Source organism: Squalius cephalus (genome assembly GCF_949319135.1).
Source record: "Squalius cephalus genome assembly, chromosome: 3".
NCBI classification, from domain to species: Eukaryota; Metazoa; Chordata; class Actinopteri; order Cypriniformes; family Leuciscidae; genus Squalius; species Squalius cephalus.
Genome location: NC_137124.1, coordinates 55,946,632 through 55,959,982, shown reverse-complemented (window position 1 = coordinate 55,959,982; position 13,351 = coordinate 55,946,632). Strand labels below are relative to the sequence as shown.

Sequence of the window (13,351 nt, the reverse complement as noted above, 5' to 3'; positions counted from 1 at the left end):
TGACACAATGTTAATTGCTGTAGTCTATTTAAAAATATATGAAGAGTTCAGATGCAAAAGCCTCTAAGTGCCATCTGAAATTTTCTTCTAGAATGATCATATTTATAAAGCTTGTATATTTAAGTTCAGTAATTTCACTCAAATGGCAATGCAAATTACCTATTAATTGTCATTTAAGTGAAATTACTTAACTTAAATATACAAGCTTGATAAAAATTATCATTCTAGAAGAAAATTTCAGATGGCACTTAGAGGCTTTTGCATCTGAACTCTTCATATACAGTACTGTGCAAAAGTCTTAGGCATGTTAAAACTGAGACAAACTAAATCCAGAAGAACTGCGGGAACGTCTCCGAGATGCTTGAAGAAAGAAACCTTCCTGCAAAGCTCCCTGAAAAACTATGCGCAAGTGTACCTGGACAAAAGCCGTTTTAAATGCAAAGGGTCGTTACACCATATATTGATTTGAATTAGTTAATAGAAGTTAAATCATAAATAAATTCAATTTGTGATTTTATTTTTGAAAGCATTCTCACTTTACAGCATTTTAACACAAGTGCCAGTACTTTTCACAGTACTGTAGCTTTGCAGGAAGGTTTCTTCAAGCGTCTCGGAGACGTTCCCGCAGTTCTTCTGGATTTAGTCTGTCTCAGTTTTTTCTGTTTCTTCATGTAATCACAGACGGACTCGATGATGGTGAGATCAGATCAGACCGGCTGTTGTCAGACTCCTTGTGCATACACAAATCTCACTGGATTATTACAATTAATAGCAAAAAGAATGTTTGGAAATGTAAACTGATATTACTGACAAACTACAGCAAAAGATATAAATAACTTATATCTGGACTTAAAACCATTTTTTTTGGGGGGGGGGGGGGGGGGGTATTAACATGCCTAAGACTTTTGCACAATACTGCATATAATTTGAATTCTTTTTTTTTTTTTCATCTGTTTGAATAAATGATTCAATTCAACTATGTAAAAATCACTGGCAGTGTAAATGTACCAAAATCAAACGATCCCGGGACACATTATCCGTCTATTTTCCAGAATCTCTGTGTGAAATCGGCTTTTAACTAAAGTTACCACAGTCTGATTTAGTCTGACAGATCCTTTATTGGACTCACTGAATTCATTGGAGCGGTTACTGGATCATTATCCGACTCACTTAATGAACTGAAAGTCATTTCGAAATAAAGCAAGTTTTATATACTTTAGCATCATTACTGACTTTTCTAAGATAACTAAATTAGTTAAAGATGCACACTGAGATTTTTTTTTCTACCCAAGATAAATATTTATTCTGCCTTGTCCTCATTAAAGCACACATTTAAAGGAGGGCAACATATCAGACGTTCACTGAAAAAATCGGTGCTCTTAAACGTTCTTGAATGCAACAGTGACCCACTTTCAACGGTCTAATGGATGTTTTTCATTACTGCTAAATCAGGCCCGACCGTCTGGCCCAACAGAGAAATGCAAGGAATGACAATGGCTCTTATTTTCTGCATCCTTGCCAAGAGATATACTAACTCTTCAGCAATGCACATCATTCCCATCGCCAGCGGGAAGGGTCACGGGATGCTCACCGGCCCATGTGGAGCACTTTTCTCAAAAGTCTATATCAGAATCCATTAAATACAAATGATGGAAAAATACAAGCTAAAATAACGGTTCAACAAAACACAGCGCATTACAGAGATAATTCAATTTATTCTGTGTGGAACAAAAAATAGTGTTTTTTTGTTTATACAATGGAAATCAGTGCTTTCTAAAACTACTTGGTTATCAACAACACACTTCAAAATATCTTCTTTTGTGTTCCTCAGAAAAAAAGAAACGACGTGAGTACATGATGAACTAGCCTACACCTTTAAGCTGTGGTCATGTGATGCAGCACAGCCCTTCAGATGTAAACAAGAGCTGAGAAAACAGACTCATGCGGAAGGCATAAGCAGCTTAACGGCATTATGATTTAAATCAACTGAATGTACTTTGAAATTCGGAAACAATCGACCACAGCAAACAATGCATGTACTGAAATACTGCTGACAAATCAGCTAATCACACCAGCGCCCCTTTCACACAGCGCGTTGATCCCGGGAAATTGCTAGAGTGCCTTCTGTGTGAACGCAAACACGTCCCGGGATTGATACCAGGATGGGGACTTAGTAACATTAGTCCCGGAACGTGCCCTGTGTGAACAAAAGCCAGGACCAATGCCGTAAGAGATGACCTTTCTACAACCTATCCTACAGCATATGTGGAACGAGCCACTCGGCAAACCCAGTGGCGCTACTGGGGAGTATGGACTCGTCTTCATGTAGAAATGACGAAGAGGAGTTATCGGCAGAACTGACATCTGACAGGAGTTATCACATCCTGACGTCACGTGTCTGTGTCTTTACGGGATCTTTACGGGATGTGTGTGTGAACGCACTCACAGATTCCGGAAAATCACTGGCAGTGTGAACGAACCAAAAACAAACGATCCCGGGACACATTATCCATGTATTTTCCGGAGTGTCTGTGTGAGAGGCAAAAAAACAGGCCTTCCTTCTGCCCTCACTGAAGCATGACAAAAAATTCCAACCATTTTTTAGATTTTTTGCACAAAAGAACACCATGTCCTCATCAGGTGCAACACGATAAGTTTGCAGTGAAGTAAATTAACTTTACACTGTAAAACCTAACACTGAAAGTCACTAAATGAAATGAGTACATTTAACTTATTTAAAAAAAAAAGTTAATTTAACTCAAAAACTGCAATGCATTAAGCAGAACTTAAACCGAATAATTAATGAATAACCTATTTGTTATTTTAGCTCTAAACATTTAAGTTGATTTTAATTAATTTAATCTAGTTTATGTTTATGGTTGAAAATAAAAAATAATATTAAAAGTAAATTAGAAACCAGTGGGTGGGTTTACAATTTTTGGGGGGGGTTTCTAATTTCTTTTAAATTTTATTTTTCAATAAATTACTTTTGTATAGGGCCTATACTTTTCATAGCTCATGAAATAAACACATAAATAAATAGATTTAAGTTTTCAGCTTCATTCAAAGCCTACATTTAGGTGTTCTCCCTCACGCACCAGAAAATTTATTTTCGCACCGCGTATTTATTTCAATCTGCCCATCCCCCACACACAGCTCATACGGAGTAACTCGTCGGAACAGGATGGCGGCCATGAACAGGTAAGCACGGCAAACTGCTTCACCCTGTTTAGAGCAATTTTTAACGTTGTATTGTCGTGACTCTTCTTCTTAAAGGGATACTCCACTTTTTTGGGAAATAGGCTCATTTTACAACTCCCCCAGAGTTAAACAGTTGAGTTTTACCGTTATCGAATCCATTCAGCCGATCTCCGGTTCTGGCGGTACCACTTTTAACATAGCTTAGCATAGATTATTGACTCGGACAAGACCATTAGCATCTCTGTCAAAAAAAATGACCAAAGAGTTTCTATATTTTTCCTATTTAAAACTTGACTCTTCTGTAGTTTCATCGTGTACTAAGACCGACGGAAAATGAAAACTATACTCTCATTCCTGCGTAATAATCAAGAAACTTTGCTGCCGTACCATGGGTCCAGCAGGCGTAATGATATGACGCAGCGCCTGAAAATAGTCCCCAGCTCGGTAGACTAGGGTCGACTATTTTCAGGCGCTGCGTCATATTATTACGCAGGAATGAGAGTATAGTTCCTAGCCATATCAGCCTAGAAAATCGCAACTTTTCATTTTCCGTCGGTCTTAGTACACGATGTAACTACAGAAGAGTCAAGTTTTAAATAGGAAAAATATCGAAACTCTTTGGTCATTTTTTTGAGAGAGATGCTAATGGTCTTGTCCGATTCAATGATCTATGCTAAGCTATGTTAAAAGTGGTACCGCCAGACCCGGAGTTCGGCTGAATGGATTCGATAACGGTAAAACTCAACTGTTTAACTCTGGGGGAGTTGTAAAATGAGCCTATTTCCAAAAAAAGTGGAGTATCCCTTTAAGAAGACCAACTAGCTAAAGTAAGTAAGTTACTTATTACTGTAGTAAGTTACGTCATTTGTGTCACGTCATAGAAATGTATGTGTGAACGAACCAAAATCAAACGATCCCGGGACAAATCCTCGGTGTGAAAGGGGCTCTATAGAGGAAAAAAAAAAAAACAGGCCTTCCTTCTGCCCTCACTGAAGCATGACAAAAAAATCCAACCATTTTTTGGATTTTTGTACAAAAGAACACCATGTCCTCATCAGGTGCAACACGATAAGTTTGCAGTGAAGTAAATTAACTTTATGTAATGAAAACAAAAAAACATGAGACACTGAAACACAGCCAATGAGAACATGTTCAATGTTAAATATGGTAGGAGTCAAATATTTTATATAGGCTATAGACTCAAAAAACAAAACCAAAAATTCAGGATACTGCATTTTGTAAAATCCAAATAAGCTTGACAGATCTTTACTGGAAATGGTAGTTTATTTTCTTCTTTGCGGAGTATATCTAGCCTATATATATAGACAACCATGACCACACTTACAAATGCATGATAAAGAAAAAAAACTGACTCGTTTCCTCTATAAACAGCATGTAAGCAGTTTCGTTCCCCTAACTAGGCCAGCCCAGACTCACAAATGTCACCCATGTACTTTTTACAATAGTGACATGTTGAAACATTTCAAAACAACCAAATCTTCTTTTTTCTACACATAAACACATCAGAGCATCAGCAAACCCTTGCAACAACAACGCGGTTGGATGCTGCTTTAGAAACTGGTGTGTTTTTGTATTCCCCAGAGCATCTCAGTGACCTCTCTTTGTCCTGAGGGTCTCGTGTGGGACACCCTCCATTGATCGCGCTTTTCCCCAGGGGGAACGTCATGATGGACACCGGTCACTTTCACTGCAGGCTCAGTTGCACTACAACCATCTCTAAATGTATCATTTATTGCCCATCAATGCATCGACCCTCAACGGACATGGATGATTGCAAGCTTCTCCATGACTCAAAGTTGCACACATAACCGTACAATCATGCTCTCTACCAAAACGCACATCAGGATAAGGATGGTTCGATGGCCTGGGACCAGTGTGAGAGTGTTTCAGAGCAGCTTTATTACTATATCTATGTTTACAATGCAAGCCTTAGTACTCATTTCTGATTTATAGCTCAGATCCGATTTGTTTGTTTGGCTGTCCACATTTTTTTTTTCTCAATGCGGCCAAAATCAGATTTGAGTGCGAACAGTATCCTGAACTGCGCAAAAGAACGATAACAAAGACGGCGCGCAGAATGCTATCATGCGGAAGTAAATATTTATGCATTCATTTATTATCGTTCTTTGTGCACAGGCAATAATGAGGACAGAGACAAAGATGAGGAGAAAGAGAGCAACGTTTTTCTCATATAGTTTTTCCACAAGTTTCGCTTGTATAGATTCAGATTATTTTATTTAATGCCATGTCAGCAAGCATTCAAAGCTATTTTCTTGGCAAAAATTCAATTACAAAAATACAAATATCATAAAAACAAAACAAACAAAAACAGCAAGTCATATTATAAAAGATATTTTAAATTAACACATGATAAAAAATCCAAAAGCTTTTCAGGCATAATCTTATTAATTATGTCCTTAAGTGAAGTAACTTCATAAAAGAGCATTCTGCTTGTTCGCTTGTATAGAGCTGTCGTCGTAACACTTATGAGCATAACAGCTCACCGTCCCTGCGCTGACTAACTTCACTGCTGGCTTTCATTTTAAACAAGTGACCAAAGAACTACCAGTATGTAAAATCTTTGGAGTGACTCCCATCAGTGCAAAATTGTGACGAATGTTGATCTGATATTTTAACCTCTTCAGCTCTGAGGCCTCCCGCGGAACCCCGCGGACCCACCGGTGGGTCCAATATTGCATAATCATAATCATTTAAAAAAATCTATAAGTTGTGCAGCACAAAACTATACATATATGGTATTGTTTGAAAGCTTAGAACCTCAGCTTTCCTGACAACCTCATCACTTTTGCATTTATGTTACATAGAAGAAGATAATAAGGTCTATATTCGACCCCCCCGCAATGACCCCCCCTTGAGAAAATCATATTAATGATATTAAATTTCATATTTATATCACACAAACTCACCAAAAATAAACAAGTCATATATCAAATGAAAGCTCTCACTCTCAGGAATATCACTGTGCAGTTTATTTCACCGATCCAACACTTTACAGTAACATTATTATCCAAGGAATCACGAAAACAGAATCGATTCTTTTGAACAAGCAAACACATGAGTCACATTCCTGGTCGGATCACTAACTCCGTGTGTAGCTAAACGCCTCAAACGCTATATCAGCTCGTTCCTTAGGTTGTTTTCTTCAAAATGAAACCATTTTCACATGTCTATGAGCATGCATGGCCAAATGGCACTGTATTATGTCACCGATGTCCAGATCAAAACATGCGATGCAGACAAATAGTCTTATTATCCTTAGTTTTGATGGTCTATATAGCAGCGATTCCCGATGACGTCATCACGTATTGCGTCATACGACAGAAAAGCTGGGTTTCTAAACTATCAACGGAGACGTCGATCATGCTTCTAGGCCAATCACAGCCCGAGATATCCTTTTGGAAAGTTGAGGAGGCGGGTCTTATTACGCGGCTGACAGAGATCCTCGCAGTTGAGTTTGGGTTAGTTGGAGAGTTTGGACAGTGTTTTTTGAGTAATTGCGAGGTTTTTACAACTGGTTGGAGTGTTTTGTCTTTGGACAATGGCTTCAAGAAAGTTTTTTGTCGGCTTGGATGCTGTCTTGGAGGAGCTTGATGCTTGCAACGATGTCAGTTTCGATTCTGTTAGACAATGCTGGCGAAGACTCTGAATGTAAAAACAAGTAAGTACACATTTCGAGCTTATAAACATTGTATCTGTGTATTTCATGGACAAATGCATGCAACAATGCAAATTATGCATGCAACAGAAATCGAGAAATATCACAACCCATGCACGTGCTAATTCAAATTAGCATGGTTGGTATTGCTAAGCATGTGCGTATTTTTTTGTGCGTCGCGTAAATGTTTTTGTATGTCTGTTGCATGCATATTTGAGATGATTTTTGCAATAATAAACGAGCACAGCCCATGCATATATTCATGCCATAGTTCAAATAAGCTTGGTAGCTTTTGCTAAGCTTTGTGTGCTGTTGTCGCCCACATGTGCTAAAATAACATGCATGTTTGTAGTTTTGCACGCGTTGTTCATTAGTTGCTTTGATTGCATGCATGTGGGCAAGCGTTGTTCATCAGTTGCAGAGATGCATGCTTGCGTGTCAAGCATCCATACAACTGATGAACAAATGCCTGCTAAAATACAAATCTGCATGTAACATTATTTTAGCACATCTGGGCATCTGTAAAAGCACATTTTTATCTCTACATGAAATGCATTCTACATGTTTGTTACATTCATATTTGAATCAGTGCATGCATGAGTGGTGCTCATTCATCTTTGCACATGTATTTGTCTTGTGTGGATATGCAAATATACTATATTCTTGTATCTGTTATATGCATATGTGAATTATTTTTGTGCATGTAATATTAGCATGCATTTCTGAATCGCAGTGTGGATTTATAAATTTACATTTATGCATTTGGCAGATGCTTTTATCCAAAGCGACTTACATTGCATTTCAAGGTACACATTTTACATTCTTATCAATTCTCACAAATTTGTTTTGTTTTGCAGTCTGGACAGTGGTGATGAATGGCAGCCAGATCTGCCATGCACCAGCAGCAAGGAGGTTCCAAGACCCCCACACCCTCTGTTGGTGATTCTGTGAGGCCACAGAGCCACACAGCTTTTTATGGACAATTTCTACACGAGCCCGTGCCTTTTTATGGACCAGCTCACTAAGAAGACTCTGGCGTGTGGCACAATACTTCCCCAAAACCAAGGCAAATGACATCAGCCGCAAAGCCCAAAGGGGAACCATTCGATGGCTCCGAGACGGGAAACTTCTCTTTGTTAAGTGGATGGACACACGAGAGGTGACCATGTGTTCGACAATGCACAAGGCAGATGACGGTGATGAGGTCCTCAGGCGTGTCAAGAATCCAGAGGGTGTATGGGAAAGGCACAGAGTCCCGATTCCAGTGGCAGTGAAAGACTATAATAAACATATGGAAGGTGTGGACCTGTCAGATGCCCTCATTGGCATCTGACTGCACATTTTTCTCTAAAACATTTAATTTAATTTATTTTGTTGAAGTTTATTATCTCTGTGTATAATAAAATACAAGAACTGCTACATTCTCATACCTCTCATTTTTCCTCCCTTCAGTTAAATCTAAATAACTTTTCTTTAGAAGGTGATATCAAGAAGATTCTTTTTATCCCGGTTTACTGCCACACAGAGGATTCAAAAGAAATCTTCCGCAGGGAAATACACCAAACAGGTCCTAAATTACATACTCTCAAATAAAAACTTAATTTAAAAATTAATCAATATCTGACTTTTTATCCTTGTTTATCATAAAATTGTGAATAAATACAATAAAATATATGCAATATTCCACCACTGTGTTAAAATGTAGAGTGTTTTCTGTAAAATGAGACCATTTTCATCCATTTACTCCAATGTATGTGGGTAGGACGCAATATTACAATCAGGTATGCCCAATTCTTTTAGCAATCAAAAATGGAGACTGTAAAAGTAGATTTGGAGACACCAGTGACTCCTTTCAGATAAATCTCAATAACTTTTTTTTAGAATGAGATATCAAAACAATTCTTTTTGTCCCGGTTTACTGCCACATAGAGGATTGAAAAGAAATCTTCCACAGGGAAATACACCAAACAGGTCCTAAATTACAGACTTTCAAATAAAAACTTAATTTAAAAAATCAATAAAAATCTGACTTTTTATCCTTGTTTATCATGAAATTATGAATATATACAATAAAATATATGCAATATTCCACCACTGTGTTAAAATGTAGAGTGTTTCCTGTAAAATGAGACCATTTTTATCCATTTACTCCAATGTATGTGGGTAGGACGCTCTTTTAAATTCAGGTATGCTCTATTCTTTCAGAAATAAATAATTTAGACTGTAAAAGTAGACTTGGAGACACCAGTGACTCCTTTCAGATAAATCTCCATAACTTTTTTTTAGAATGAGATATCAAAACAATTCTTTTTGTCCCGGTTTACTGCCACATAGAGGATTGAAAAGAAATCTTCCGCAGGGAAATACACCAAACAGGTCCTAAATTACAGACTCTCAAATAAAAACTTAATTTAAAAAATCAATAAAAATCTGACTTTTTATCCTTGTTTATCATAAAATTGTGAATAAATACAATAAAATATATGCAATATTCCACCACTGTGTTAAAATGGAGAGTGTTTTCTGTAAAATGAGACCATTTTTATCCATTTACTCCAATGTATGTGGGTAGGACGCTCTTTTAAATTCAGGTATGCCCAATTATTTTAGCAATCAAAAATGGAGACTGTAAAAGTAGATTTGGAGACACCAGTGACTCCTTTCAGATAAATCTCCATAACTTTTTTTTAGAAGGAGATATCCAAAAAAACTTTTTTGTCCCTGTTTACTGCCACCTAGTGGAATCAAAAGAAACTTTCTGAAGGGATATAGAAAAAAAAGTTTTTTTTAATTTTTTTTAAAAAATAAAATATTAATTAAAAACTGTATAAAAAAATGACTTTTTATATGTGTTTATCATAAAATTGTGAATATATACAATATAATATATGCAATATTCCACCACTGTGTTAAAATTCAGAGTGTTTTCTGTAAAATGAGACCATTTTTATCCATTTACTCCAATGTATGTGGGAAGGGCGCTCTTTTAAATTCAGATATGCCAAATCCTCTAAAAAATTCAAAATATGCTGCAGAGCTGAAGAGGTTAAATCACCAAAACGAACATACCCCTATCATGATAGCTCCGCCCCCAAATTTACAAACACATTATAGGTGTGTTCGACATCGGCTGCGGCTAGATGTAACCGATCGGCGAGAGTAGCCGCGTGCAGGCGGGGAGGAGCTGCAAATGGAGACGTGCAGTCGGACACTTTCTGGTTCCCGTAGTGACCGCTCACGTGGTGTTTGCATACTTTACCACAGCTGAAGTGAAATAAATGCAATATTTGCCAAATAATACACAGATGTTTCAGAGACATTTCATTCAATACTTTATGTAGCCTACTGCTTCATACAGCGTCTGTTTGAACAAGAATAAAGTTCAACATAAGCTACTATTCAATGAAGTGGAGTCTACGTTTTTTAATCAGTTTTAATTTGATAAACATGACATCTACCATCGCAACTACATGAATATACCATCGCAACTACATGAAAGAGTGTTTACTGTTATACAAAACTGATTTGTGAGCTTTAGAGGAACTAAAGGTGTTCGAATAAACACGAAACACACGTGATCGTTGTCATGCGGTGAATCCGGCCAATCGTGGAACAGCTGTGTCATCAAACTCCTGCAGCCGCTCTGGAGAAGCTGCGCTGGCTGAGTTCTCCGGCTACTCTCGAATCGCTCTCGCGGTACTTTGATGCAACACAGGCACCTCCCCCCTTAATGAGTGGACACGCCCCTTACTGCTGATTGGCTATAAGTGTGTTGTGGTGCTCGATCAGATCCACGTTCAACAGCGTTTCTCAAAAATCGTTACTTACTGCACCTTTAATAGGCACCAGTAGCCTAATATGTGGGCAACGATTAATCGCGATCAATCGCATTCAAAATCAAAGTTTGTGTTTACTTATATATGTGTGTGTGGTGTGCATAATTACTTTGTATAAATACACACACATGTATGAATATATTTAAGAAAAATGTGTTATTAATATATAACATTTATATTTTTATATAATCTAAATTAGGTATAAATATATACAGTATATACATGCAAATATTTCTTAAATATATACATGCATATGTGTGTATTTATATATACAAAATGATTATACACACTACACACACATATATTAGCCTAAGTAAACACAAACTTTTATTTTGGATGCGATTAATCGCGATTAATCGTTGCCCAGCCAAATTTAGCAAACAAAATTCAGTGACTGAATAGTGTTTTACCTTTTACATATGATTTAAAACACCAACGGTGCAGTTCACAGAGAGGCACAACTATCACCCCCCTGACACCCCCTCATGCAACAAAACACTTATGGAATAAAACACATTGATCTGCATTAATGAAATACCACTTTCACAAAGATCCAAGAAACTTTAAGAGAAAACTGATGTTCTGATTGCATCAGTGGAGATCTAGCAAAAAATGCAATGCAAGATGAGGAAGCCCGAAACCACAGGAAATCTGAATCTGCACTCTCGCCCTACAAGACTGCACGTGCTGGTTGAAAAAGCCTTTAATATGAGAACATGTTGTAAGTTATTCACTGTAAAAACGTATAAATATAAATATATAAACGTAAAATATATATCTATCTGGGGCGTTTCCTCCGAGGAGGCAAGGGAGGGCAGTGCCTCCTCATTGGATGAGAAAATAATCCATATCACAAAAATAAAACAATGCAAATATTACAAAACGTGACATTAAAAAAATCACTTGTTTTTTTTAAGTAACACTTTCCAACAGGAACACCCGCTCAAGTAAAGTTAGAGCGGGACGCCGCGTCTCTCTTGCCTCCCCTGAGACCATTGACTTTTAACAGACCCACTAAAGTGTGCCGTGGGTTTGATGGGGGGTAATTGAGAATGAATGAAGTCACATGAGAGGAGGCAATGCTTTCATCGTGATATGATTGGATATGATCGGTTATGATTGGATATGATTGGTTAGTGCGATAAATGCAACCTCTTGTTTTCGTGAATCAGTCTGAGTGAACAAAATGATGCTGTTAAATGGGAAGACTAATTAAAAAGTAAGTAAACAACTCATCCATTTAAATATCATTACTTTATATCACGTCAAAAGAAAACCTGAAATGGCCAGAAAACATGATGACTGTTGGGTTTTTAGTAAGCTATCAGCTTGGTGGAAATAAAGATCTTTGTGTCTTGATAACTGATGAAAATAAGTTGACTATTAAAAAGAACAGCTAAACATCGGTTCACAAATAAAATGTATTGTTTAAATTGTTACTGCCTTTAGTTATTGTTTTGGAGTAAAGGAAACAAATGCTTAAAAACACAAATACCTATATTTTCTTAATTATATGTTTATGTTTGTGTGTGTGTGCTGGAGATGAAGGAATTGATCAGATCCAGATGTTAGGTTGAAAAAGTCTGAAGAGATTACATTATAGTACAACCTTGTTTTGATGAATGCTGGAAATAAAAACAACTGTTTATGAAGAAATAAAAACTATTGCACAAATGAAGTCAACACAAATAAACCCTGAATTGAAGCAAATACAAACCTTGAATATACAGGAGAAGATATTGCAGAATATAGATTGTATATCATAACACTGATCCTCATTCTTTGTCTTGTAAAACAGAAGTAAACAATGTCAATTTGGTTTGGTTTATGTTATATATTCAAGAATATAGATGGAGGAGCTATTATGAAATGACAGATGCTTGAGTTTAATCGACTTAATTTGAATAAGCTTTCCCAATAATAAAAAATTAAGTACATTTTTAACAGCTTTCCTTTAAGAATCAATAGTCTCTTCTTTTATAAGGTCAACTATCTAGAACACTCCTAAAGTCCAGTGTCTATGCATAAAATGAAATGATACAAATGTCAACTCGTTTACCCAACTGAAAAGACATTTCCACGCATTTTCAGCCGCTGTAGTCACTATTATTGTGGTTTAACATCACATAACTAACACCTTTAAGTAAATACACAATAAAACCTCACAAATCTGTCGAAATCAGAGCGGTGAAGTGATCTGGTCTTACCGGACAGCTCGTCTGGCTCTAAGCCGCTCTCGGTGTCCAAACCGCAGGTCACGAAATAATCCGCGAAGCGGCAGGAGCTCGAGCTGAATCCGGTGCTCATTTTGAGACGGCTCCAGTTGTGCTCTTCTGTTTGTGGGTTTAGAGGAGCGCATAGTACGAGCTCTCTCGATCATTCTGCGTAGACATTGCGGATGAGGATCAAGACAGGAGAAGCCCCGAGCGCCAGTCGCATTGTGGCCTCCGGTAACGTTACAGCTGTTCTCTCTCCCCGTCCTCCGAACCCTCAGCGCGCGCGCTCGCTCGCTCTCGCGCATGCGCACTGCTGTGCTCGGGATGACGTTATGCGCTTCAGCATCATCGCGCGTGAAGAGACTGAACGCCGCTGCATCAAACTACTTATCGCTTCTCTG

At 37.5% G+C, this 13,351-nt stretch overlaps 1 protein-coding gene across 2 annotated transcripts in view; it reads right to left on the bottom strand.

Moving 5' to 3' along the window:
* dennd5a (DENN/MADD domain containing 5A) overlaps positions 1-13,351 on the bottom strand; it is an 80,938-nt gene extending 67,587 nt beyond the window's left edge. The window contains exon 1 of one of the 2 annotated variants that reach the window (XM_079865567.1): positions 12,942-13,351. In XM_079865567.1, coding sequence (XP_079721693.1) covers positions 12,942-13,041 — 100 coding nt within the window. In that variant the 5' untranslated portion in view covers positions 13,042-13,351. The remainder of the gene's footprint in view (positions 1-12,941) is intronic. The other variant, XM_079865566.1, reaches the window with a different exon arrangement.